The sequence below is a fragment of the Nicotiana tomentosiformis genome, chromosome 7 (genome assembly GCF_000390325.3).
Source record: "Nicotiana tomentosiformis chromosome 7, ASM39032v3, whole genome shotgun sequence".
NCBI lineage: Eukaryota > Viridiplantae > Streptophyta > Magnoliopsida > Solanales > Solanaceae > Nicotiana > Nicotiana tomentosiformis.
The window spans coordinates 42,346,539-42,373,094 of record NC_090818.1 but is presented as its reverse complement, the minus strand read 5'-3'; the positions used below and the strand labels follow the sequence as shown (position 1 = coordinate 42,373,094).

General features: G+C 40.2%; 2 protein-coding genes across 2 annotated transcripts; both read left to right on the top strand.

Annotated features, from left to right (window-relative positions):
- The first annotated feature begins 1,046 nt into the window (after positions 1–1,046).
- Positions 1,047–1,964, top strand: LOC138895530 (uncharacterized). The gene is made up of 2 exons (XM_070180230.1): positions 1,047–1,086; positions 1,630–1,964. The coding sequence occupies exons 1-2, from the start codon at positions 1,047–1,049 to the stop codon at positions 1,962–1,964; spliced, it is 375 nt and encodes a 124-aa protein (XP_070036331.1).
- A 7,977-nt stretch (positions 1,965–9,941) lies between these two features.
- On the top strand, positions 9,942–12,691 carry LOC138895529 (uncharacterized). Its single transcript, XM_070180229.1, has 2 exons — positions 9,942–10,637; positions 12,413–12,691. The coding sequence occupies exons 1-2, from the start codon at positions 9,942–9,944 to the stop codon at positions 12,689–12,691; spliced, it is 975 nt and encodes a 324-aa protein (XP_070036330.1).
- The last annotated feature ends 13,865 nt before the right edge of the window (positions 12,692–26,556 follow it).

The following is a 26,556-nucleotide window of genomic DNA, read 5'->3' as shown; positions in this document are numbered from 1 at the left end:
ACTCGAGTTTCAAACATATTATTGGATTTTTGGGTGATGTTAATAAATGAAAGGATTCTTACGTCCGGTGGATCAGTGTGGACCCAGGAAGATTAATTGATTTCACGATGGATGTAACTATAGTAATGACGTTGGTAGAGGTCAATGTGAGGTTACACAGGTGGGCTATCTCCTATGAGCAGGTTAACGTTTACGTGGGTTTGATGAGGTTCCTATGAAGAGTTCTACTTTCTACCCAACATGGGATGCATGTATTGCGATGCGAGCTTGGATCACTTGAAGAAGACGGTATGACCCCTATGAGGTTGAGTGTGCGATGTTGGTTGATAATTCAGGGTGTGTTATGATTGGTGCAACAAGAGCTTGCGAGAAGTTGGCCGAGTAACAGTGTGGGATCATGGTAACTGGGAAGAAGAAGTCGTTGTAGGGTCTGGATCTATGTGATTGCAGCATAAAGCTAAGTGGGAGAGTCCACCGTCTACAATTGGGTAACGTGGTTGTGTGCCTGTGCAGTTTTTGGTTATCGGCGCATTGGTGAATTAGTTATGACCAAGAGGAGAAAAACATCAAGGGTATTTTGGGGCAAGGAATTTGACGTATATGTGCGACATTTCACCTTATCGATTCATGTACGGATGTTGGGGATGACTCAGAATTAATGCTTCCTGTGGAGGTGCTGCGCAAGGGAGAGAATTTATCCGGTTGCTTCTTTGGAAGTGTTCATGTGCTAGCAAAGCACTACAATTTGGATACATATTCGAGACCAGGTCAGAGTAGGCAACTATCAACAATGGTTCTAGTGGGTTCAAGAACTAAAGTGCGGTGTTTAAAGATTTTGGTTTCGTTATGTGGCTGAGGACTGGGTTTTGCAGGAGAGTGTGACGAATACTTGGGGAATTTCTATATTACCATCGGGTCTACGGTGTAGTGGTTGAGAAATAGGAGAAACATCTTCGGATTCACAGGTCTTCCAAAACAGGTGTATCAACGAAAGATACTATTGAGTGCAGGAGGATGGTATGAGATTGATGATGGGTATTAAGACGATGTATGAGATTGAAGCCGGTTATGGAACTTCGGAGCAAGGTAAGTCTCTTGTCTAACCTTGTGAGGGGGAATTTACCCCGTATGTGTTATTCTTGTTATATGCTATATGTTGTAGGACCTACGCACGTGTGAGGTGACGAGTGTCCGTGCGTATGTTAGAATTCCTGATTATGTCCGGGTAGATTTAGATTCACGTCATGCTTTAATTGTAATAATTGAGTTATTCTTGCCTATTTAGTTTCTTTATTTCGCATTACGACCTGAGACTAGACTTGCATAGAGTAATGGACTCGCTATTTTTAGATAAATGGGTTGAGGCCATTTCTCTACCCAACAATGAAGCGAGAAGTGTGATGGCGTTCTTGAAGAAGAATATTTTCACAAGATTTGGTACTCTACGGGCTATCATAAGCGATGAGGGGTCGCATTTTTACAACAAGGCTTTTGACACTTTGCTTAGCAAGTATGGTGTCACTCAGAAAGTTACGACTCCCTATCATCCACATGCTAGTGGTTAAGTGGAAGTCTCCAACCGGGTGATAAAGAGTTTCTTGTCCATAACAGTGAATGCTAATCGGACAGATTGGTCAAAAAAGCTTGATGATACACTGTGGGCTTATCAGACTGCTTTCAAAACTCCTATCGGAATGTCTCCATACCGGTTGGTGTTTGGTAAAGCTTGTCATCTTCTGGTGGAACTTGAGCACAAAGCCATGTGGGTTTTAATAAAGTTGAATCTTGATTGGGATGCAACCGCTAACTTGCGGGTTACACATTTGAATAAATTGGATGCGTTCCAGCACCATGCATATGCAAGTTCATCTTTGTACAAAGAGAAGATGAAGTACCTTCATGACAAATATATTCGGAATAAAGAGTTCAAGGTGGGCTATCTTGTTTTGTTGTTCAACTCATGATTGAAGATTTTTCCCCGGAAGCTGAAATCTTAATGGAGTGGTCCCTTTGAAATTGCGAGTGTGACACATTTTGGTGCATTGGACTTGAAAAACAAAAATGATGAGGTATTTCGAGTCAATGGTCACCGGGTGAAGCATTATTTGGGAAAGGTTGATTATAGACACGTGGTGACAGTTATTCATTTGAAATGATGGTAATCCGCGTCGTGTCGCGATGTTAAATCAGGCACTTCTTGGGAGGCATCCCATGTTTCTTTTTCTTTTCTTTTCTTCTTTTGTACATATGTGTTATTTTTGTGCTAACTGGATTTGAAGTGTATTGCAGAGATGAATGTACTTTACAGCAACTGTGCTAAAAAAATTGGCTAAGTATGGAAAGAAGTGTGAACCGCACAATTGTGATTGTTATAGCAAAAGGGAACTGCGGCCGCACAATTGCAATGCGGACCGCACAAATGGGAAAGGGAAAATGCAAACTCTCTGGAGTTTGGTTTGTCAGAGAAATGGCCAAAGAGTGGCCGCACACCAAAATATGCGGTCTGCAACACAAATTTGTGATCACACCACAAATTCTGCGGACCGTAGAACAACAAGTATTGATACCCAATTTTTTCCTCATATTTTTCAAATATATATGTACTTTCAAAATAGTGCATATGCATCATCATTTGATTTACAAGCATATACAAGTATTTTCATAATTTTTCATATTTTTTAAAGGCTTTAAATTAATTTATTTCCGTATTTTTATTATATAAATACCCATTAATTACCTTACAAATAATTTTTATGATTATTTTATCATCTAAAAAAATAATATACACCAATATTAGGTTTTAAATATTTTTAGTACATTTATTATAATTACATTTGCATTTTAAAGGCTAAAATTGCATATTTTTGCAATAATAGCATATATGTACTTATAATTACTTTATTTATGAAAACATAACCTTTTTATATTTTTATAATGTTGAATATTTGATTTCAATCATTTTTATGCACAAATGATATTTTTATTATTTATCTATTATTTTTACAAATTATGTTATTGGTTAAATTTGGGTATTTAAAATCTGGCCCATTTCTATAATTAATTTCGGACCTAAGACTACCCAAAACTACCCAAACCAGCCCAATCCCAATACTCCTAATCCAATTACCCTTACCCATTCATTAAAACCCGACCCCAATCCGTTTAAATCTTGGTCGTTGATCAAAGATGATCAACGACCCACAAATAACCACCCCATTTCCTTATATCTCCCTCCTCTCTACCCTAACCCTCATTTCCCTAAACCCGCAGCCCTTATTTCCCCTCTACTGATGAACCCTAATTCTGCCGCCTCACCCAAATCCCCTCAAATCCCGTTCCTACTGGGATTCTTTCCCTATTCCCTTCCCATTTCAGTGTTTTTCCCTTATTTGATGCTATGTTACGGAGTGACTTAGGTACTTGCCTAAACATGGCAAGTACCCCGCTTTGATTCTGTCCAAATATATGTTTGTCTCTTGAATCTGGACAACCTTGAGTCCAAGCACGTTATTTTGTAAGATTCTCTCATATCTCTTGATTCGCACTAAACCCTAAAAGTTAGGGTTCCGGATTTTTCTTTGATTCGAACCTAAACTGGTTTAAACTCTGATTTCTAGCATTTTTCCGTCTATATTCATTCTATTACTTGTGAATCTGCTTATTTTTGTCGATTCCCTTCACTTACCTAATTTAGGGTTTCAGACCCTTTTACTTGAACCAAATCTGGTTCGATTCTAGGTTTCCTTTTGAATAATTTCTTACCTATGTTTATTTTTATGTTAATATGTGATTCTTGCCTTTATTTTTTGCCAATTTTGTGGTTTACCTAACTTAGGGTTTCAAACCCTTTTACTTGAACCAAATCTGATTCGATTCAGTATTTCTTTTTTATAATAATATCTTGTCTGTTCATTATATGCCTATGTGATTCTTTACCTTATTTCCTACTGATTTTGTGTATCTTCACCTAAAATTTGGGGTTTCAATCCCACTGATTTGAGCACTTGCCTTTTAATATTTAAATTAGCTATTTCTATGCTCTAATCTCTGCACTATTTAAACCCCTCCCCACTCCCCTTTGAAAGGGAGAGGTTCTAAGTTCGAAAGATCCTTTCACTACTATAAACAAAAGCTGTATACTCCTATTCTCTTGAGTAATTTTACTATGTGCTTTGATTCCTGGCCGGCTGAAAGCCAAGGCCAAAAATCTCCAAGTTCTGCTTCTGTTTGGTGATATTTGCTACACTGTTGGATTCTTTTCTTCCCTGTTTCATCTTAACCGGTGAGTTATTGAATCCACTGCCATTTCATTATGATTACTTGCCCAATTTGTTACTGCGATTATACCATGTTGTCCTAAATGATATTACTTGTAGTTGAGACATGTTTGAACTTAGTTTAAGCTGATTAACGAATTCTGCCTAACTCAGTGATATTGATGCCTATCTTTTAAAACTAAGTTTGTTATAAGCATGCTTTCATACCTTTTCCTATGGACTGGCTAACCATGTATAGATGTGTGCCTTAGCAGATTTGTAAGTTTGTCTGATGAACCTGTTATAATATGGCATGTTTGGTTCTCTTCTCACTATATTATGATACCTCTATTAAACCATCTTAATCAGTTCCTGACCTACTGCCAATCAATGTGTTTTCTTCTATGACTTAGGCTGATCTGAAGTCTCTGTTATCACTGTGAACATGTTTATGAACTAGCCTTATTAGCATGTGACTTTGTTAATTCTTAAAAACTTGATTAAGTATGCTTAGGTTCAAATATGTTTGCTATTTGTTTATACATGCTCTATATGTGATTCTGTCCTTAAGTGTATCCCCTAATCCCTCCTCTGAACTATTCTTGTTATCCACCCTAGTGTGAGCACTGCCCTGGGTTCCTGAAGCCCTTGGGAACTCTGACACACTAGAGATTTGAGTTCTGTATGCTTATCCTTGAAATATGGGTGAATCATTCACTACTGGTTATTGTGTATATATGAACATGGGCTTTTGGAACTACTGTGAGTTGAAGGCCTGGCCTGTCTAGGTGTATTTGGGCCTATTGTAGGCTCCCTATCATTTTACTTACCTTATAATTCATTCATTAAATTCTGGCACGTAATAATTATTTGTAATAACAATTCTAGGGTATTAGTAAAAACGGGAAAGGGTTCTTATTTTATACTTGCTATAAAGTGGGGGTAGAAATCCTGCCTATAGGGTTAATGCTGTGATGTTGGATGTTATATGTTAGAAATCATACTTCTAAGTGTCTTATTGTGTTCAGTCATTATGTGTTAGCAACCATGTCCATAGGCTCAATGTTTGGCTCAATTATGTTCCGTTACAAACCATGCCTATAGAAATGGTATGGTCCAATGTGTGTGTGAATTCCTGCTTGCATACTGTTTCGTTCAGATTATAGAAATCATGTCTATAGGATTCAAAAACTGTTCAGATTGTAGAAATCATATCTATATGATTCAAAACTGTTCAGATTATTAGAAATCATGCCTATAGGATTCAAACTGGATCAAGTTATAGAATGAACGCCTGAATCTGTTTAATTGTTATTTATGCCTATTTACTGTGCTGCTATCCTCACTAGAAAATATGCCTGTAAGATTAAAACGAAAAATTTTAGGTCTGTTTTTGTGACTGGCTACAATTTACTATCGCACAAAACACCTTGATACCTTGCTGGTAGGCTAAATTGTATCATGATAAAATCAGTAGGCAAACCTTGTAGGTACTAATAATCGCATTAAGAAATTGACTTTGTATACGACTGTCTGCTCGTTCGTCAATATCACATAGATATCCTGCCTATAGGATTTTGCAATTAATAAAACCTGTTAATGCTAATCAGTTTGGTGTGCATTTGATGTCTAAATGCGGAGGGTAACTTGAGCCCATACTTATTTCTATTTGAAAGTCCTAACTATTTTTGTATGTTGCCTAGTTTTCTCCTTTTGAGCAACCTAAGTTAAGGTCTAGAACTACCCTGAAATAGAGGTCCAAACGCCTCCTGGACCATAGGCATGGGACGGGTAGTGCACGCATAGGGTACGACTTAGAATCAAATAGAGCGCTTTAGGTAAACAACTTAAAGATAGTAATCGGGTAGCAGGAGATGATAGTCTGTGCCCGCTGAATAATATGAGTAACACCCCATCTTGAGGGAGTTACGAAGTATTATTTATGTTGCACGGGGTGATCCTTTAGGCTAAAAAATTTAGGACCCCCCATTCCTGTTAAAAAAGTTCTTTCTTTGTCCAAATTGTTTCTTTTCTCTTAGACTAATTCACATGATTTGAGTTCGGCCGGGACCCACCGTTGTGGACCTCGAGGAGTGCCTAACACCTTCTCCTCGAGGTAATTTGAGCCCTTACCCGATCTTTGGTGACGAAAACTAGTAAACCTGAGTCATTTGCAAATAGGTGCCCTAACGCACCTTAATCCGTTAGGTGGCGACTCTTTCTTTTAATAACCCTTCCTTGTAAAAGAGTTGTCAACGCCGAAACCCGATTTCGCGAGAAAAAGGGGCACGACAGCATGGCGACTCTGCTGGGGATATCCTTAGGCTCTTACCATAATGAACTTGGTCTGTGTGAATTAGTCTCCCTCGATAAGCGTGTCTTTATTATTTTATGCTCAAATTCACCGTTTATTTGCTACATGCACACCCCCTTCCCTATTTTCCCTTTTACATGAATTTACATGCAACTTTTCGTTTAACCTTGTTCGCTGGCTTCAATCTTTATGTCTTTCCCAATCCCTACCCCTTTTACCGCTTTATTATAATTTTTTCATTATGCGAACTAACTCCTTCTTTGTTTTTCTTTCTTTCCTGTCTTTACATTTATTAAATACCGCATTTATCGCTTTCATCATGCAAAATACTTGACAGGGTATTGTTTTAGTTTTTGCATAATTACATGCTCTGCATCATATTTCAGTCGTGCGCAAATAATACCATAGCGGCAATTGATGAGTGTCCGCGCTCTTCTTATATTACCCTTTTTTAATTTGGAAAAGCTTATTTGCGGTAAAACTAGCCGATCAGCGGTGCAGTCGATGGTTCCGTGCCTTTCCCTCTCAAGTTGTCCGCTTGAGGGTACTGATCTAGACTTCTATAGAAAACCCTACTCTGATATTAACTGTGCATGCATCATGTCCAAACCTAGCACGAGTTAGAATGTTGTCCGCATAATAACTCTCTAAGGAAAGCCTTGTCCAAAGTCCATCGGGATTTCCATAATCCCAACGGGCACGATCATGATATGTGCATTATTTGGAGAAAACGTGCCGATATGCTAATCATTAATGTGTAAGTAGTCAAACTTAGAGGGGGAAAGGGCTAACTTTATTTAGTTTGCAGAAATGAGGCACGAAGTCCCCAGGTTCGGCATGGTCCGAAGAATCTCACCTCTATTGCTAGACTGGTGGGAAAATCTCTCGCCAAGTGACAAGAACCATGTGAAAAGAATTTTTGGAAATTTACCTTCTTTGCTGGACATTCAGCCAAACAATGTACTGATCGAGGTCACTACTATGTTCTGGGATGAAAAGAGTGTTGTTTTCCGTTTTGGTAATATAAGATGACTCCCCTTCTTGAAGAAATAGGAGGTTTTGCCGGGCTACCCTGGGATAGCCCTGGTCTGCTGGTACCGAAAAATCGTACTTTTAGAGGATTTCTAAAAATAATGGGTCTTAGAAAGAATGACGAGTTAGTCTGCCTGAAGAAGTCCTACATACCTTTCGACTTCCTCAATGAGCGTTATGGGCACAATACATCCTACCGTATCTATCATGATGAGTTTTCCATCACTTCCCTGGGCTGGACTCATCGTCGGGTTTTTGTGTTCATCGTCTGTTTTCTAGGTATGATAGTATTTCCAATTCAAGGAGACAGGATTCACACTCGTTTGGCTATGGTTACCAAGACCTTAATGGAAGGGATTGAGGGACAGACTTACATTATTGTCCTAATGATCGTGGCAGAGATATACCGAGCTATGGATCGCTGTAAGAAGGGATTCAGACATTTTGAGGGTTGTAATTTGTTACTGCAAATATGGTTGTTGGAGCATCTTCAAAGAGGACAGTACTATCAGGAATTTCCGCGGTGACCATGGAATGACCACGTATCCTTTCACCATCCAAAAAGAATGACTTTCATCCCAGACAGGTTTGCACAACCGGAAGATGCCGTGGATTGGGTACACTTCTTTAGCAATTTGACTGATGACAAGCTCCATTGGATGTTCGAATAGTTCCCTACTAGCGAGTTCATCATCAAGTCCAGGGATGTTCCTCATTTAGTGCTGATCGGGTTAAGGGGTATCTATCCTTATGCTCCTATCAGGGTCATGAGACAGGCTGGGAGAAAACAAGTCATACCGCGAGTTTCTAAGATGGTTCACTACAAAGCAGACTTTCAAGGTTGTGCCATTCCATTCAAGTGTGAGGCCTAACACATGTGGCATCTGAAGATTATTGTGGAAAAGGATACCATCAAACCAGATCAGTACCATGCCGGTCATGTGTATTTCTACCTATCATGGTTGGATGATGACATAGCAGGAGAAGTTGAGCCAGGGATCGATCGAGGAAACAGAGTCATAAATGATGCTGCTGAAGCACAAGTAAAGTACAAGAGGTTGCGCAAGAGAATCCTTGAGTCTGAAGCCATACATTTGGAACAACACAAGATAGACATGGAATCAATCAATGGATGGAGGGAACTTGCTACAAAATCAACAGAGAGGTTAGAGTACTTAGAGCAGGTTCTGATGGAACTTGAAGGGAAGATGAGGAAAAGGATCGTGGATTGTCAGAATGAAGAGGGCAACGAATGAGGACACCTAGTAAGGGCGTATCTGCTGCGACCTGGGGAATCTGATCGATGGAGCCAAGAAGGCCAAGCTTGGAGAGGGGCCCTCCGGGACCAAATAGAATAGAATTGTTGTTTATTTGCTTTTCTAGAGTCATTTTAGAAATTGATTGTAATAAGGCAAATGACACTAGCAACTCTTTTAATTATTGTCATTTTAGAGGTTTGATCTATTTATTACATTAATGAAATGAGGAAGTTATCGGCATCAAGTTTCTCCAAATCTATGTGTTGCTAGGCCTACCTCAGGCACAATGAGGTCCCCAAAATTAGGACGCAAATTTATAATTTCGCAATACATGTTTAAATACTACAAATATCCTTCCAAACTCCCCTACTGACTTGTTTACCTTTTCGCTTTTCTTTGTTTTGATTATTCCCATCCCCTAAGGTTGGTTCTTGCATACTGGCATCATTAGCGTATCATACCAGATCTAGAGGCCCTCCACCTCCTCCTCCTCCAAGTGATCCTAAAAGTAAGGAAAAGGTTAAGATGGATGACATGAGTGGTATCAGGAAAGATAACGCTGCGCATGCGGAAAATATTGAAACTTCAGATGGTCGGAGTACTCTGGCACAGAATGATTTGTTTCTACGGTTGGAGCAGAAAATGTTGGAATTGTAAGGGGAACTTGAGCAGGTCCGCAACTTGGCAAACCTCTCCCTCACCTTAAACGTCACGGATATTAACCAACAGAACGCCCAAAACCCAGCACCTCCTCAAAACACACCAAACCAACATCCACAAAATCCTCCCACACCTCATCAATATGCCACACCTCCTCAAAATCCTAACCCTCCACCAGTGCCAACTCCTCCTCAACACCAACATCTTCCGACTCAGTATCCACAAACTACTATCTACCATACTCCTCAAAATACACTGCAACCTACCCCCGATCCGCAGAACTCAACCAATGATCATCACTACACCCAAATCCTCGGTATCCACCAAAGTAACGCCATATACGTAGAAACTCTACCTCACCCCACTCAAAAAACTCCATATACACCAGAATCCGCCGAGAAGGACCTGCTCATCAAGAATATGGCAGAGGAACTTAAGAAGCTCATAATCCGAGTCCAGGGTGTCGAAGGGGGTAAAGGCATTGAGGGTTTGAACTATAAAGATCTGTGTATTCAGCCAAACGTAGAACTACCGGAGGGTTACAAACCTCCCAAGTTCGAGATGTTTGACGGAACAGGTAACCTAAAGGTGCATCTAAGGATATACTATGACAAGCTCATAGGAGTTGGAAAAGATGAAAGGATTCTCATGAAACTGTTCATGAGAAGCCTCACTGGAGACGCCCTATCGTGGTACATCAGCCAAAATCCAAAGAAGTGGGTTAGCTTGGCAAGCATGGCATCAGATTTCATGGATCGGTTCAGGTTTAATACGGAGAATGCGCCAGATGTCTTCTATATCCAGAATCTCAAGAAGAAGCCAACAGATACTTTCCATGAGTATGTTACTCGATGCAGATCGGAAGCTGCGAAAGTAAGGCCGGCATTGGAAGAAGAGCAGATGAACAAGTTCTTCGTCCGGGCCCAGGATCCACAATACTACGAAAGGTTAACGGTTATCGAGAATCACAAATTCTCCGACATCATCAAATTGGGGGAAAGGATTGAAGAAGGGATCAAGAGCGGAATGGTAACTAATTTTGAGGCATTACAGGCTACGAATAAAGCTTTGCAGTCATGGGGTATATCCAAGAAGAAAGAAGTAGGGGCCGTGATGGTATCCCAAGGTCTGAAGTCTCCTCTCATATGCCAAACACCTCCACTCACATATCAGCCTTCATCTCCCAGATACCAACAACTTGCCACCACTTACCATACCTATAACACCCAACCCGCATACTACCACTCATCACCAGCCCACCAAAACTACCAAAAACCTAGACCAAATTTCGACCGCAGACCACCTAAACAATACACCCCAATTGCTGAACTTGTAGACCAATTGTACGAGAGACTGAATGTTGCCGGTTATATCACTCCCATTCCCGCTATCGCCATGGAAAATTCCTCTCAATGGGTCAATCCAAATAACACGTGTGCCTATCACTCAGGCACGAAAGGTCATACTATTGATGAGTGTCGTACTTTGAAGGATACGATTCAGACATTAATTGACACCAAAGTCATACAGGCAAAGGAGGCTGCACCCAATGTCCGTAACAATCCTCTCCCGGATCACAGGGGCAGAGGGGTAAACATGATAGAGACCGATGAAGAATGGGACTCATAGGGGTCAATTGGACTCATTCGAGAAGGGGATAATCCTGAAACATCTCCAGTCACTCTCACACCTATAATGGTACAAATCAGGCACCAATTGAAGTTGAGGTAGCTGCACCAACTTCGTTTGAGGTTGAAGTAACAACACCCTTCACCGTGATGGTAGCACCTACATCGTCTTATTAGTCTAAATCTATACCATGGGATTATGTTGCAGAACCAAGAAGGAAAGGAAAGGGGGAAATGGAAGAAACTGGTGCAACACAAGGTATGACCAGAACTGGTAGGGTTTACACGCCCGAGCATTTGGGGGGAATAGGTAAAGAAGCCGCTTCCAAGCAGCCCATCATTGAAACCGGCCCGGATGATTTTTGGAGAAAGGTACAAGCAAGGGAGTATTCTGTGGTTGATCATTTGAACAAAACCCCTGCTCAGATATCCATTATATCACTATTATAGAATTCTGAGGCACACAGGAACACGTTGATGAAAGTGTTGAATGAGGCTTGTGTACCCAACAACATTACCAGTGGAGAGATGGCCAATATGGTAGGACAAGTGTTGGAAAGCCACAAGATCACTTTTCATGAAGACGAGCTACCACCAGAAGGACTAAGTCACAACAGGGCACTGCATATCACAGTACAATTTGAGGATAAGTTCATTGCCAGAATCCTGATAGATGGGGGTTCGAATCTTAACATATGTCCACTAACTACTCTGAAAAGATTGGGTAAAGGCCTGCACGCGATACGAGCAGGGAGTATGAATGTGAAAGCATTTGATGGGTCTCAAAGGGACACAATTGGGGAAACCAACGTCAGCCTACAGATGGGCCCAACCTGGTTTGATGTTGAGTTACAAGTGTTGGACATATCTGCTACCTACAACCTAATGTTGGGACGACCTTGGATACATACCGCTGGGGCCGTAGCTTCTACTCTACATCAGGTCGTGAAGTTTGAATGGAACCATCAAGAAGTGATCATCCATGGGGACGAAATTAATCCCATTTACACCAGTCAAATTGTTCCGGTCATCGAGAATAGAAGGAAGTTGGGTGGAGAAACATACCATCGCATCGAGCGCGTCAACGCAATTGAAAAAGACAAATGACGGATTAGTAAGATAGAAGGCATATTGGCATGGACAGGGTATGAGCCTGGGAAAGGTCTCGGCAAGAATCTCCAGGGGATCACCAAACCAATACAGCTAAAGCGTCACGACACAACTTTTGGGCTTGGGTATGAATACACTTGGCACGAGTATCAGAATTGGTCGCCACCATGGCGTGGTCCTTATTACCCTCTAGAGCAACCAGTACCACATTTGAGCCATTCATTTCACCAAGCTGACATGATGTGGGAGTCCGAAGAAGATAAAGTTCTAGCCGGTATAAGGAATCTGTTTCTGGATGATGGAGACATGGATTGCAGTGCGATAGTTGAGGAGGAAGAGGAGGAAGGCCTCATAATTCAGACCTTGAAAAAGGGATCTGTTCTCAAGAACTGGACTGCTGCACCATCAAGGGCCCATCGAGTTCCTAGGTAGCCTGGAAATTAGCATCATTTATTTTTAAAAGCAATTTTATGAGCATTTAAGACGTTTTCAGCATTTTGTTTTAAGCATGTTTTGTTTTGAAATAATTGCTCGGGTCATCGTGCCGCACCTATTTGACGTTTTCAAGATTTATCTAAATGCATTGGTGTTTTTAGTATTTATTATTATTCTTTACATTTTTTTTTCTACAACATTATTATTATCTACCCCGATGAACTTACGACTGTGACATGTAATGAGACAACACAACATAAGGATAATGACTCATAGGATCTGGAAGAGGATATAATGCCCGAGGAAATTGTCAGAGAAGTGGAAAACTTTGAAAACAAGCCTAAGTCCAATTTGGATGAGACTGAAATAGTTAATCTAGGAGACTCTGAAACAGTCAAGGAAACACGTGTAAGCATTCACATGTCACCATCAGAGAAAGAAGAATACAATCATTTCCTAAAGGAATATGAGGATATCGTTGCATGGTCCTATGATGATATGACCGGTTTGAGCACGTCCATAGTGGCTCATAAACTACCTACCAACCCAATGTGTTCTCAAGTAAAGCAGAAGCTTAGAAAGTTCAAGCCAGATATGAGTTTGAAAATCAAAGAAGAAGTTACCAAACAAATCAAAGCTAAGGTTCTCAGAGTGGTTGAATATCCAACTTAGTTGGCTAACATCGTGCCAGTTCTGAAGAAGGATGGGAAAGTCAGAGTATGCGTCGATTATCGGGACCTAAACAGAGCAAGTCCCAAAGATGATTTCCGGTTACCCAACAAACACATACTGATTGACAATTGCGCCAAGCATGAACTCCAATCCTTTGCGGATTGCTTCGCGGGATATCATCAGATCTGGATGGATGAAGAGGATGCTGAAAAGACAACTTTTATCACACCATGGGGGGTGTACTGCTATAAAATGATGTCATTCGATCTGAAGAATGTTGGGGTGACTTATATGAGGACCATGACATCTATTTTCCACGACGATACACAAGGAAATAGAGGTATATGTGGATGATGTCATCATCAAATCCAAGAAGAGTACAGATCACATAGTAGACTTAAGGAAATTTTTTGATGGGCTTCGGCGGTACAATTTGAAATTGAATCCCGCAAAATGTGCCTTCGGGGTCCCCGCAAGAAAGTAATTAGGGTTCATTGTCAGCCGCCGAGAAATTGAGTTAGACCCGTCAAAGGTCAAGGCTATCCAGGATTTACCTCAGCCAAAGAGCAAGAAAGACGTGATGAGTTTCTTGGGATGTCTCAACTACATCAGCCGCTTCATAGCACAATCAACTGTAATATGTGAGCTAATTTTCAAAATGCTGAAGAAGGATGCCGCAAACAATTGGACTGAAGACTGTCAGAAAGCTTTTGACAGAATCAAAGAATATTTGTCCACACCGCCAGTCCTGGTCCCGCTAGAACCTGGTAGACCACTGCTACTCTATCTCTCCATATTAGATGGGTCTTTCAGTTGTGTCTTGGGACAATACTACGAGTAAGACAAGCCATATACTATTTGAGTAAGAAGTTCACACCCTACGAAGCACGATATTCTTTGCTGGAACGCACCTGTTGTGCTTTGACCTGGATAACCCAGAAAATGAAGCACTACTTCTGTGCCTATACCACATATCTCATATCAAGGATGGACCCTCTGAAGTACATCTTTCAGAAGCCTATGCCTACAGGAAAGCTGGCCAAATGGCAAATATTGTTGAGCGAATTTGACATCATCTATGTAACTCAGAAGGCAACTAAAGGACATGCATTAGCAGATCATCTTGCAGAAAATCCTGTAGGAGGAGAATACGAACCACTGAAAACGTATTTTCCTGATGAAGAAGTGTCGTTCAAAGGAGAAGATATCGCCGAAGCCTATGACGGGTGGAGAATGTTTTTCGATGGAGCCGCAAACTTCAAAGGAATGGGTATTGGAGCCGTTTTGGTGTCAGAAACAGGTCAACATTATCCGGTATCCGCGAAACTCAGATTTTCGTGCACCAATAATATGGAAGAATATGAGGATTGCATATTGGGGCTCAATTTGGCCGTTGACATGAATATCCAGGAATTACTGGTAATTGGCAATTCAGATCTGCTGGTACATTAGGTGCAGGGAGAATGGGCTACAAAGAATACCAAGATATTACCATATCTATATAATGTGCAAGAGATGATGAAGAGGTTCACGAAGATAGAGTTTAGACATGTCCCGAGAATCCAGAATGAGTTCACAGACGCATTGGCCACTTTGTCCTCCATGATACAGCATTCGGACAAGAATTTCATCGACCCCATTTCGGTAAAGATTCATAATCAGCCGACTTACTGCGCTCATGTTGAAGAAGAAGCAGACGGGAATCCATGGTTCCATGATATCAAGGAGTACTTGGCAAAAGGAGAGTACCCTGAGCATGCAAATCATACTCAAAAATACACGCTCCGAAGATTGTCCAACCATTTCTTCCAAAGTGGAGGGATTATGTACAAAAGGACTCCAGACTCAGGATTATTACGACGTGTTGACGCCAAGTAAGCTTCCAAACTGCTCGAAGTGATACACTCTGGAATTTGCGGACCACACATAAATGGTTTCGTTTTAGCCAAGAAGATACTGGGGGCGGGTTATTTTTGGATGACTATGGAAACAGACTGCATCAGGTATGTCCAGAAATGTCATCAGTGCCAAATACACGTAGATATGATACAGGTGCCGTCAAATGAACTCAATGCAACGTGTGCACCTTGGCCTTTTGCCGCTTGGGGAATGGACGTCATTGGACTAATCGAGCCCGCCGCTTCAAATAGGCATAGGTTCATTTTAGTGGCCATAGACTACTTCACAAAGTGTGTCGAAGCTGTATCCTACAAAGCTATAACCAAGAAAGTCATCGCAGATTTTGTCAGAGATCGTATTGTTTGCCGATTTGGGGTTCCAGAGTCCATCATCACCGACAACGCCACCAATCTCAAAAGTGACCTAATAAAAGCTATGTGCGAGACCTTAAAAATCAAGCACAAGAATTCCACAACATACAGGCCTCAAATAAATGGAGCCATGGAGGCCGCAAACAAGAATATCAAGACAATACTGAGAAAGATGGTAGACAACCACAAGAAATGGCACGAGAGGTTACCATTTGCCTTATTGGGGTACCGTACCACACGTCAACCGGGGCAACTCCTTACATATTGGTCTACGGTACTGAAGCCTTTATTCCCGCCGAGGTAGAAATTCCCTCCCTAAGAATTATACAGGAAGCTGAACTCGGTGATGCAGAGTGGGTAAGAAGTCGCTCTGAACAATTAGCTTTCATTGACAGGAAAAGAATGAATTCAGTGTGTCATGGTCAACTTTATCAGAACAGAATGTCCAGAGCTTTCAACAAAAGGGTCAAACCTAGACAGTTCGCACCGGGGTAGCTAGTGTTGAAATGAATCTTTCCACATCAGGATGAAGCCAAAGGAAAGTTCTTACCCAACTGGCAAGGACCCTATATGGTTCACAGAGTACTAACAAGATGAGCGCTCATACTCGCAGAAATGGATGGAGAGATTTGGCCAAAGCCTATCAACTCAGATGCAGTCAAAAGATACCATGTTTAAAGCTGTTTACATTTATGCAATTGATGTAACTTAACTACGCTTGACCTGATTCCCATTTAAGAGGGGATACGTAGGCAGCCCTGTGGGTTCGGTCACAATTCTATAAAATTTCCATTTTCCCTATAATCGGAAAGTGGGGCAGAATTTTGAGGAGGACCCTCAAAATTCCTAAGCAAGTTTAGCCAACGACACTGTATGCGGAACAACCAGAGATTAGTCTAGGTAACTGGGGCAGAATTTTGAGGAGGACCCTCAAAATTCTATGGCAAGAAGGTCGCAATGTCTCTAACAATGTCGTAGTTATTGGTTCATCTAATCAATTTTTAAATTGCACATTACTGTGTTTTGAATAACTATGCATGCATATTTTTCGAAAACTTTATTTTTAGCCAGATGCTACCCATGGTAACTCGAACAGGATTCCAATGCGGAGCGGAGCAGACAAAGGCACGAACCAACCTCCCCTGCAAAACTCACGATTTTTCTTTGAATATAGGAACAAGAGATACTCGCCAGTACGTGCGCACCTTAGAATCACTGTCTTCACAACAGCAAGGCTACCGAACTCATCCATAGCTAAGAAATACTCTGCTATAACTTATTATTTATTCGCTGCATGAGACTAAGCATTGTCTCAAATCTTGCATGAGGCTAAGCCCTGCCTCCTGAACTGCATAAGGCTAAGCATTGCCTTCCATTTGCATGAGACTAAGCATTGTCTCAAATCTTGCATGAGGCTAAGCCCTGCCTCCTCAACTGCATAAGGCTAAGCATTGCCTTCCTTTTGCATGAGACTAAGCATTGTATCCATCCTGCATGAGGCTAAGCCCTGCCTCCTCAACTGCATAAAGGCTAAGCATTGCCTTCCATTTGCAGGAGACTAAGCATTGTCTCCATCCTGCATGAGTCTAAGCCCTGCCTCCTCAACTGCACAAGGCTTAGCATTTCCTTCTCGTTGTATGAGACTAAGCATTGTCTCTCCTTGCATAACCACAATTGTTGCTCTGCTCCAAACCTTGCATTATTCTCTTCTCTTGGGACTAATCTCTGCTCCCGACTCTACATAGGACTAAGATCTGTCTTGTTTTATCTCAAGCATCATATCTCTGCATCTCATGGGCTGATACATAGCCAATTTGTCCGAAGGCATCATAGTCCAAAGGCATCATCCTCATAGCCGGGAGATACCATGCTATGGCCTGAGGATCTCTTAATCTTGCACATCATTATTCAAAGGCATCATGGTTCAGAGGCACCATCTTCATAGCCCGAGAACATCATTTCATAGCCTGCGAATCCTTTACCGCACAATTCATGACCCGGGACATCATGGTCTAAGGGTGTCATCCTCACCGTCCAAGGACGATCTCCATGGTCCAAAGGGAATTTGCATCATGTTTAAAGTTATGCGATAATCTGTATGCATGCATTGTATTCTGAGTTTGCAGGTAATCCGGGAAGTAAGCGTTCTCATAACAGAAGCAATCTTCGCTCCAGTTTCCATTCAACGTTCATATCCTTCAATTATTTCAAACGCAACCGACTACCGTTCGTTACTTATTCTCACCTGATGACCACTCAAATATCCGTAACCATTCTCAACCTATCATATCCAGAATATTCAGTCTGTTCTTATAACAATTCCATCGGTTTATTCCACCGTCGAATCCAGAACTACAGATGGCCTGATTCCTGTATAACCAGGGATATGTAGGCAGCTCAGAGACCAGGGGGCGGCCAATATTTTTCAAAACACCCCATTCGGTCAAAATTGGTCATCATTTCTTTACCTGACAACTCTTTCATCCTTCCCGGGTAAAGAAGGGCAGTTGTTGATACCCAATTTTTCCCTTATATTTTTCAAATATATATATATATACTTTTCAAATAGTGAATATGCATCATCATTTGATTTACAGGCATATACAAGTATTTTCATAATTTTCCATAATTCTTACAGGCTTTAAATCAATTTATTTCCGCATTTTTATTATATAAATACCCATTAATTACCTTACAAATAATTTTTATGATGATTTTATCATCTAAACTCATCATTTACACTCATATTAGGTTTTAAATATTTTTAGTACATTTGTTATAATTACATTTACATTTTAAAGGCTAGAATTGCATATTTTTGCAATAATAGCCTATATGTACTTATAATTACTTTATTTATGAAAAGAATAACCTTTTTATATTTTTATAATGTTTAATATTTGTTTTCAATTATTTTTATGCACAAATGATATTTTTATTATTTATCAATTATTTTTACAAATTATGTTATTAGTTAAATTTGGGTATTTAAAATCTGGCCCCACTTTTTAAATTAATTTCGGACCTAAGACTACCCAAAACTACCCAAACCATCCCAAGCCCAATACTCCTAACCCAATTACCCTTACCCATTCATTAAAACCCGACCCCAGTCCGTTTAAATCTCGTTCGTTGATCAAAGAAGATCAACGACCCACAAATAACCATCCCCTTTCCTTATATCCCCCTCCTCTCTACCCTAACCCTCATTTCCCTAAACTCGCCGCCCTTATTTCCCCTTTGCTGATGAACCCTAATTCCGCCGTCTCACCCAAATCTCGTTCCTAATGGGATTCTTTCCCTATTCCCTTGCCATTTCGGTGTTTTTCCTTTATTTGGTGCTATGATACAGAGTGACTTAGGTACTTGCCTAAACATGGCAAGTACCCCGCTTTGATTCTGTCCAAATCTATATTTGTCACTTGAATCTGGACAACCTTGAGTCCAAGCACGTTATTTTGTAACGATTCTCTCATATCTCGTTGATTCACACTAAACTCTAAAGGCTAGGGTTCCAGATTTTTCTTTGATTCGAACCTAAACTGGTTCAAACTCTGATTTCTAGCATTTTTCTGTCTATATTCTTTCTATTACTTGTGAATCTGCTTATTTTTGTCTATTACCTTCACTTACCTAATTTAGGGTTTCAGACCCTTTTACTTGAACCAAATCTGGTTTGATTCTAGGTTTCCTTTTCAATAATTTCTTACCTATGTTTATTTTTATGTTAATATGTGATTCTCACCTTTATTCTCTGCCAATTTTGTGGTTTACCTAACTTAGGATTTTAGACCCTTTTACTTGAACCAAATCTGGTTCGCTTCAGTATTCCTTTTTTATAATAATCTCTTGTCTGTTCATTATATGCCTATGTGATTCTTTACCTTATTTCCTATTGATTTTGTGTATCTTCACCTAAAATTTGGGGTTTCAATCCCACTGATTTGAGCACTTGCCATTTAATACTTAAATTAGCTATTTCTATGCTCTAATCTCTGCACTATTTAAACCCCTCCCTACTCCCCTTTGAAAGGGAGAGATTCTAAGTTCGAAAGATCCTTTCACTACTATAAACAAATGTTGTATGCTCCTATTCTCTTGGGTAATTTTACTCTGTGCTTTGATTCCTGGCCGGCTGAAAGCCAAGGCCAGAAATCTCCAAGTTCTGCTTCTGTTTGGTGATATTTGCTACACTGTTGGATTCTTTTCTTCCCTATTTCATCTTAACTGGTGAGTTATTGAATCCTCTGCCATTTCATTATGATTACTTTCTCAATGTGTTACTGCAATTAGATCATGTTGTCCTAAATGCTATTACTTGTCGTTGAGACATGTTTTAACTTAGTTTAAGCTGATTAACTAATTCTGCCTAACTCTGTGATAACGAAGATGAGAAAGCAGCAGGCCTCTAAGAAGTCAGTGGACGAGCTTTGGAGCCAGGTTACCAAGCTTGCAGCAGTCGGACACATTCCATTTGATATGCTGATAGACCTGCACCACCCAGGCCCAGATCCTACAGCACCAGCTGGCCAGTCTGAGGAGCCAGACACTGCCAAGTTAGTACGTCAGATGTTCACCAACCCAGCCACTCCCGGAGTTGAGGATGATGAGATCCAATTGGATGAGGCTGAGGTCGGTGCCACTGCTGGGGACACAGAGATGGCCAAAGAGCCATAGAGAGTTTTATTCACTCTTACCCTTCCTTCACTCTTATTTTGTTAAGTATTGGGGACAATGCTTATTTTTATTCGGGGGGGAGGGGGGTGGAGTTTCTTTGACATATTTTGATAATTCTGTATTTTGATGACTTTGAAAGAGTGGGTTGCTCTAGTGGTAAGCATCCTCCACTTCCAACCAAGAGGTTGTGAGTTCGAGTCACCCCAAGAGCAAGGTGGAGAGTTCTTGGAGGGAGGGAGCCGAGGGTCTATCGGAAACAGCCTCTCTACCCCAGGGTAGGGGTAAGGTCTGCGTACACACTACCCCTCCCCAGACCCCACTAGTGGGATTATACTGGGTTGTTGTTATTGTTGTTGTATTTTGATGACTTTGAGACATTTGACCTGTAATTAACTTAATACTATTTTCTTCTTCTTTCTCATTATGTATATATTCTCTCTTATCTCTCATTATGTATATTCGTTACACTTTCAATAGTTTTTTGCTTTATAGCTTATTTATCTTTATGTTCATTTTCTTTTTGAATTAATACCTTCTTTTTTATTTAATAGCTCATTTTATGTTTTAGTGGATAATAAGCCTTTGGTTTTCTTAATGCCACGGTTCTTTCCAAAGGTGGTTTTTGTGTGAACCGGGTGACTCTTCCCAACGATGGATGGCGTGACAACCTTCTTAAGGGGTTGAGTCCGTTTTTGGTGTCTAGGTAATAATAGTAGTAGTAATGAATAAAAAGACCTAATTGAGTCATGCTCGAAGAGTAAAACATGCTTCACTTGGTACCAACATACTTAAATACTTGCTTATGGTTAAAAACAAGATTTTTGGAAACAAATAGCTCTAGTTAGTGACTTTGTGACTCATGTGTTAACTTAGGCAATCATCGAGTGATTTAATCGAACTATAGTGATTTTTAATCTTGAATATGGTCGTTGTGGGCCCTCAACTCTATCCTCTTTAACAATCCAGCTACGTGAGAGCTGAGATGTTTTTGTTGCAAATCCAATTACCTGTGCGAATGGTCTAAAACTTGCCCCAAATGTGTTTCTAGGCAAAAGTTTAAGTTTTGCTTGGCTTGAGAAGTGATTGTAGGCTCTCCTTGACCCGTTTGAAGTTTTCCATTGCCCACCAATGTTGTTATCCCTAGTCAACCCATTTGAGCCTCGAACCTTTCTCATTTGATAACCATGTTACAAGCCTTTACCCATTTTGTCGTGACCCTCTTTTGGTACCCGAGCTTTCCTTAAAACTCTTGTGAAATAATTGGATAAAAATGTAAGTTTGGGGGAGAGACGAGGAATTTAAAGAGGTATCAAGGCACAAAAAAAAAAAGAAATGAAGAGAAGGGAAGGCAAGAAAAGGAAAGAACACAAAGAAAAATGCAAAAACAAAGCGAATAAGTTGAAGAGTTGAAGTGATTCAAAGAAAAGTAATGATGCAAAGCATGGAGAAATCAAAGAGGGAGAACATGAATGTCATGATCAAGAAAGAGTGATGTTAAGTCTATCTAGTTCCCCCAAGGAAAAAAAATAGCCTCAAAGAATTGGCAAAGCATGAGCCAAGAATAGAAAATGGAGTGCTTAATGAAAAGATGAACCCGTTCTATCATAGCACATCCAACCTTAGTCCCAAAGCCTTTATTGTATTCCGAAAAAGCCCTACGTGATTTCAAGATGAGTGAACCTTCATTAGTGGTGATCTACATGAGGGGCAAGCCTATGGTACTTAAAGCCGTACTTGCGACATTCTTTTGAGAGAGATGAGTGAGCCTTTCGCAAATCATGGATTGAATGCTAAAAGTCTTAAGTGAGATAGGCAAACGAGGAGTAGAGGAGGAGGAGTTTGGGATCCACAATGACCTACATGAAAAAGCGAGCTTCCTTGATGAATAAAGTCAACTCTTGATGCTCAAGTGTCACATTAGAACTCTTTGCGCATAAAAGTTTAACTTGTTGCCTTGTTGATAATTCATAAGTGGTGTGGGTAATTGTTGGTCCCAATTGATGTATGAATGACTCACTATTGATTAGCTGGAATGGTTTTTAACTTGTGGAGGTGGGAGCTAATTTATTTGCTTGAGGACAAGCACAAACTTAAGTTTTGGGGAGTTGATAAGGGGGGATTTTGACTAATTATTAGCGCCTTTTAGCTTTCGTTTTAGTCCAAAAGCATTTAATTGTGTTCCCGAAAACTAAAGAAATGTGCTTAATTGTAGGAATATTGAAAGATGAACTCCCGAGATGAAATCCAGCTCAAAAAAGAATAATCTAAACTCAAGGACATAAAAGGCACAAAAGCCCAAAAGTGCGGACCGTAGAATATCACCTGCGGCCGCAGATTATGAAGGAAAAGTCAACAGAGTTTGGTACAAAGTGCGGTCCGCACATGAATTGTGTGGCAGCAAAAGCTGGGCCAGGAGTAAAGTTCAGAGAATGTGCATTCCAAGTCCATCAAAAGTGCGAACTGCACAAGAATTCTGCGGCCGCAGAAGAAGTGCTATGCGGCCGCAGGTGTTGAAAGAGCGGACCGCAGAAGATCAAGTGCGACCGCACATGTAAAAGTGCAAACTACAGAAAGAGTGTTATGCGGCCGTAGATCAGAATCATGCGGTCGTAGACTTCCAGTCCTGACAAGTTTAAGAAAAAGTGCGGACCACACATAGAATTGTAAGGCCGCAGAACCTCCATAAGGGCATTTTTGTCTGAAATTTCAAGCCCTGTATAAATAGATGAGTTTCACAATTTTAGTTCAACTTTTGACATCAGCTGCTACACTAGTCGTTCCCTTTTACTTCTTTTAGTAGATTTTCATATTTCGAGCTATTTTAACATAGATTTCATCATTTTAATCTTGCAGTATGAGTTTACTTATCATTTCTTCTTCTATTTCTTTAATTCAAGCATGAGTATCTAGATTTTTACTAGGGTTGTGACCTAACCCTAGTGTGTAAACCTTATGTGTGTTTAATTTAATGCTTGTTTATGGTTGGATGTTTATTATTTTTCCTTGTTTATTCTTTAAATTGTGAAATTAATGGTTCCAAACATTAGTTCATGTCTAATTGACTTAGTCTCTACTTGAGAAAGAGAGACTTAGTCTAGAAAAACTTGGCTAACAAGAAATTGGGTCAATGGAGATACTGATAATCCCAATTAAAGGGTTCAACCTAGAGATAGTAATAACCCGACTTGAGCCTTTATCAACCATTTTGTTCAATACCCATTTGGACTTGAGAAAGCCAAATTGGGCAAAATCACTCCCTGACCGAGATGTATTGAGTGGGTAATTGAGTGTTAATAGCTATAATATACCTCGATCAATAAAACAAGCATTAATGTTTATATCCCATTAGGCAAACATCTAGGTAATGGTCATAGCCCTAGGTTTTTACAAAACTTGAAAAACAACAAAAACATTCTCTTAGTTTTATTTCTCAACTTGCAATATTAGATTTAAATTAGACTTAAAAACAACCCAATTTTCTGGAAGTGTAACTTTAGATAGTCAAATTCATACATTACAATATACTACTAACTCCCATATATAGCTCCCTACGGAATTCGACTCCGACTCTTGTTGGGTACTATTATTGTATCGACCGTTTCATAACCTTGAATTGAGGTGTGAAATTGGATGAGATCACACGGTAAGACTACCATTGAGTTGAAATATGTCACATCGGCTCTTCTACTCAATGAGAAGATGAGAAAGAAGTCTGAAAATCAAGGACAAGCTCTCATCACAGAAGGTAGAGGCAAGAGTATCAAAGGAGTTCGAGCAACTATGGTAGATCTGGAGCTCGTGGGAAGTCTAAGAACCGATCTAAATCAAGAGCCAGAAATTGCTATATTTGTGATCAACCGGGTCACTTCAAAGGAGATTGCCCAAATCCAAGGAAGGGCAAAGGTGAAAGCAGTGGCCAGAAGAATGACGACAACATAACTGCCATGGTACAAAACAATGATAATGTTTTCCTCTTTATAAATGAGGAAGAGGAATGCATGCACTTGTCAGGTTCAGAGGTGGAATGGGTGGTTGATACAACATCATCTTACCATGCCACATCGGTAAGAGATCTTTTTTGTAGATATGTAGCAGGTGATTTTCACACTGTAATAATGGGTAACACAAGTTACTCAAGTATTGTAGGGATTGGCGACATTTGTATCAAGACAAATGTCGGATGTACATTGGTTTTAAAGGACGTCAGGTATACCTGATTTACAGATGAACTTGATCTCAGGAATTGCTTTAGACCGAGATGGATACCAGAACTATTTTGCAAATCAAAAGTGGAGACTCACCAAGGGATCATTGGTGATTTCAAAGGGAGTTGCTCGTAGCACGTTGTACAGGACAAATGCAAAAATATGTCAAGGTGAATTGAACGCGACACGGGATGATATTTCTGCAGATTTGTGGCACAAACGAATGGGTCATATGAGCGAGAAGGGATTGCAGATTATTGCCAAGAAATCACTCATTTCTTATGCCAAAGGTACAACGGTAAAACCTTATGACTACTGTTTATTTGGTAAGCAGCATAGAGTCTCATTTCAGACATCTTCTGAAAGAAAATTGAATATACTTCATTTGGTATATTCTGATATTTGTGGTCCAATGGAAATTGAATCAATGGGCGGTAACAAATATTTTGTTACTTTTATTGATGATGCTTCACGAAAATTATGGGTTTATATTTTGAAAAACAAAGATCAGGTGTTCCAAGTTTTCCAGAAGTTTCATGCTCTGGTGGAAAGGGAGACAGGCCAAAAGCTAAAGCGTCTCTGAAGTGATAATAGAGGTGAGTACACTTCAAGGGAATTTGAAGAGTATTGTTCGAGCCATGGGATCAAACATGAAAAGACAGTTTCTAGAACCCCACAGCACAATGGCGTAGCCGAAAAGATGAACCGCACCATAGTGGAGAAGGTGAGAAGCATTCTTAGAATGGCTAAACTGCCTAAGTCATTCTGGGTTGAAGCAGTTCAGACAGCCTATTACCTGATCAATAGGAGTCCATCAGTTCCGTTGGCGTTTGACATCCCAGAGAGAGTTTGGACCAACAAGGAGGTGTCCTACTCGCATCTGAAGGTGTTCAGTTATAGAGAGCTTTTGCACATGTACCAAAGGATAAGAGAACAAAGCTGGATGATAAATCTATACCTTGCATATTCATCAGATATGGAGATGAAGAGTTCAGATACAAATTGTGGGATCCTGTACAGAAGAAGGTCATTAGAAGTAAAGATGTAGTCTTCCGAGAAAGTGAAGTTGGAACTACTAATGATATGCCAGAGAAGGCCAAGAATGGTATAATTCCTAACCTTGTTACTATTCCTTCTACTTCTAATAATCCCACATGTGCAGAAAGTAAGACCGACGAGGTTACCGAGCAGCGGGAGCAACCTGGTGAGGTTATTTAGTAGGGGGAGCAACTTGATGGTGATGTCGAGCAAGTGGAGCACCCCACTCAGGGAGAAGAACAACCTCAACCTTTGAGGAGATAAAAAAAGGCCAAGGGTAGAGTCATGCAGGTACCCTGCCACAGAGTATGTCCTCATCACTGATGAGGGAGAGCCAGAAAGTCTTAAAGAGGTGTTGTCCCATACAGAAAAGAACCAGTGGATAAAAGTCATGCAAGAAGAGATGGAATCTCTGCCGAAAAATGGCACGTACAAGCTGGTTGAACTTCCAAAGGGTTAAAGACCACTCAAATATAAGTGGGTCTTTAAACTCAAGCAAGATGGAAATGGCAAGCTAGTCAGATACAAAGCTCGATTGGTGGTTAAAGGCTTCGAACAAAAAAGAGGTATTGATTTTGACAAAATTTTCTCACCTGTTATCAAAATGACTTCTATTCGAACAATTTTGAGTTTAGCAGCTAGCCTAGATCTTGAACTAGAGCAATTGGATATGAAAACTCCATTTCTTCATGGAGATTTGGAAAAGGAGATTTATATGGAGCAGACAGAAGGATTTGAAGTAGCTGGAAAGAAACACATGGTGTGAAAATTGAATAAGAGTCTTTATGGATTGAAGCAGGCACCAAGGCAGTGGTACATGAAGTTTGACTCATTCGTGAAAAGTCAAACATACATAAAAACATATTCTGAACCATGTATATACTTCAAAAGATTTTCTGAAAATAACTTTATTATATTGTTGTTGTATGTGGATGCCATGTTAATTATAGGAAAAGGCAAGGGGCTGATCACAAAGTTGAAGGGAGATTTGTCCAAGTCA

What these genes read in the sequence shown, in the direction of transcription:
- LOC138895530 (XM_070180230.1), top strand. Translation starts at nt 1,047, where the DNA reads ATGTATGAGATTGAAGCCGGTTATGGAACTTCGGAGCAAG. An exon ending in TTATGGAACTTCGGAGCAAG is followed by an intron (nt 1,087 to 1,629) that starts GTAAGTCTCTTG and finishes CTAATCGGACAG; the next exon opens with ATTGGTCAAAAAAGCTTGAT.
- LOC138895529 (XM_070180229.1), top strand. Translation starts at nt 9,942, where the DNA reads ATGGCAGAGGAACTTAAGAAGCTCATAATCCGAGTCCAGGGTGTCGAA. An exon ending in AAGAAGTAGGGGCCGTGATG is followed by an intron (nt 10,638 to 12,412) that starts GTATCCCAAGGT and finishes CACGAGTATCAG; the next exon opens with AATTGGTCGCCACCATGGCG.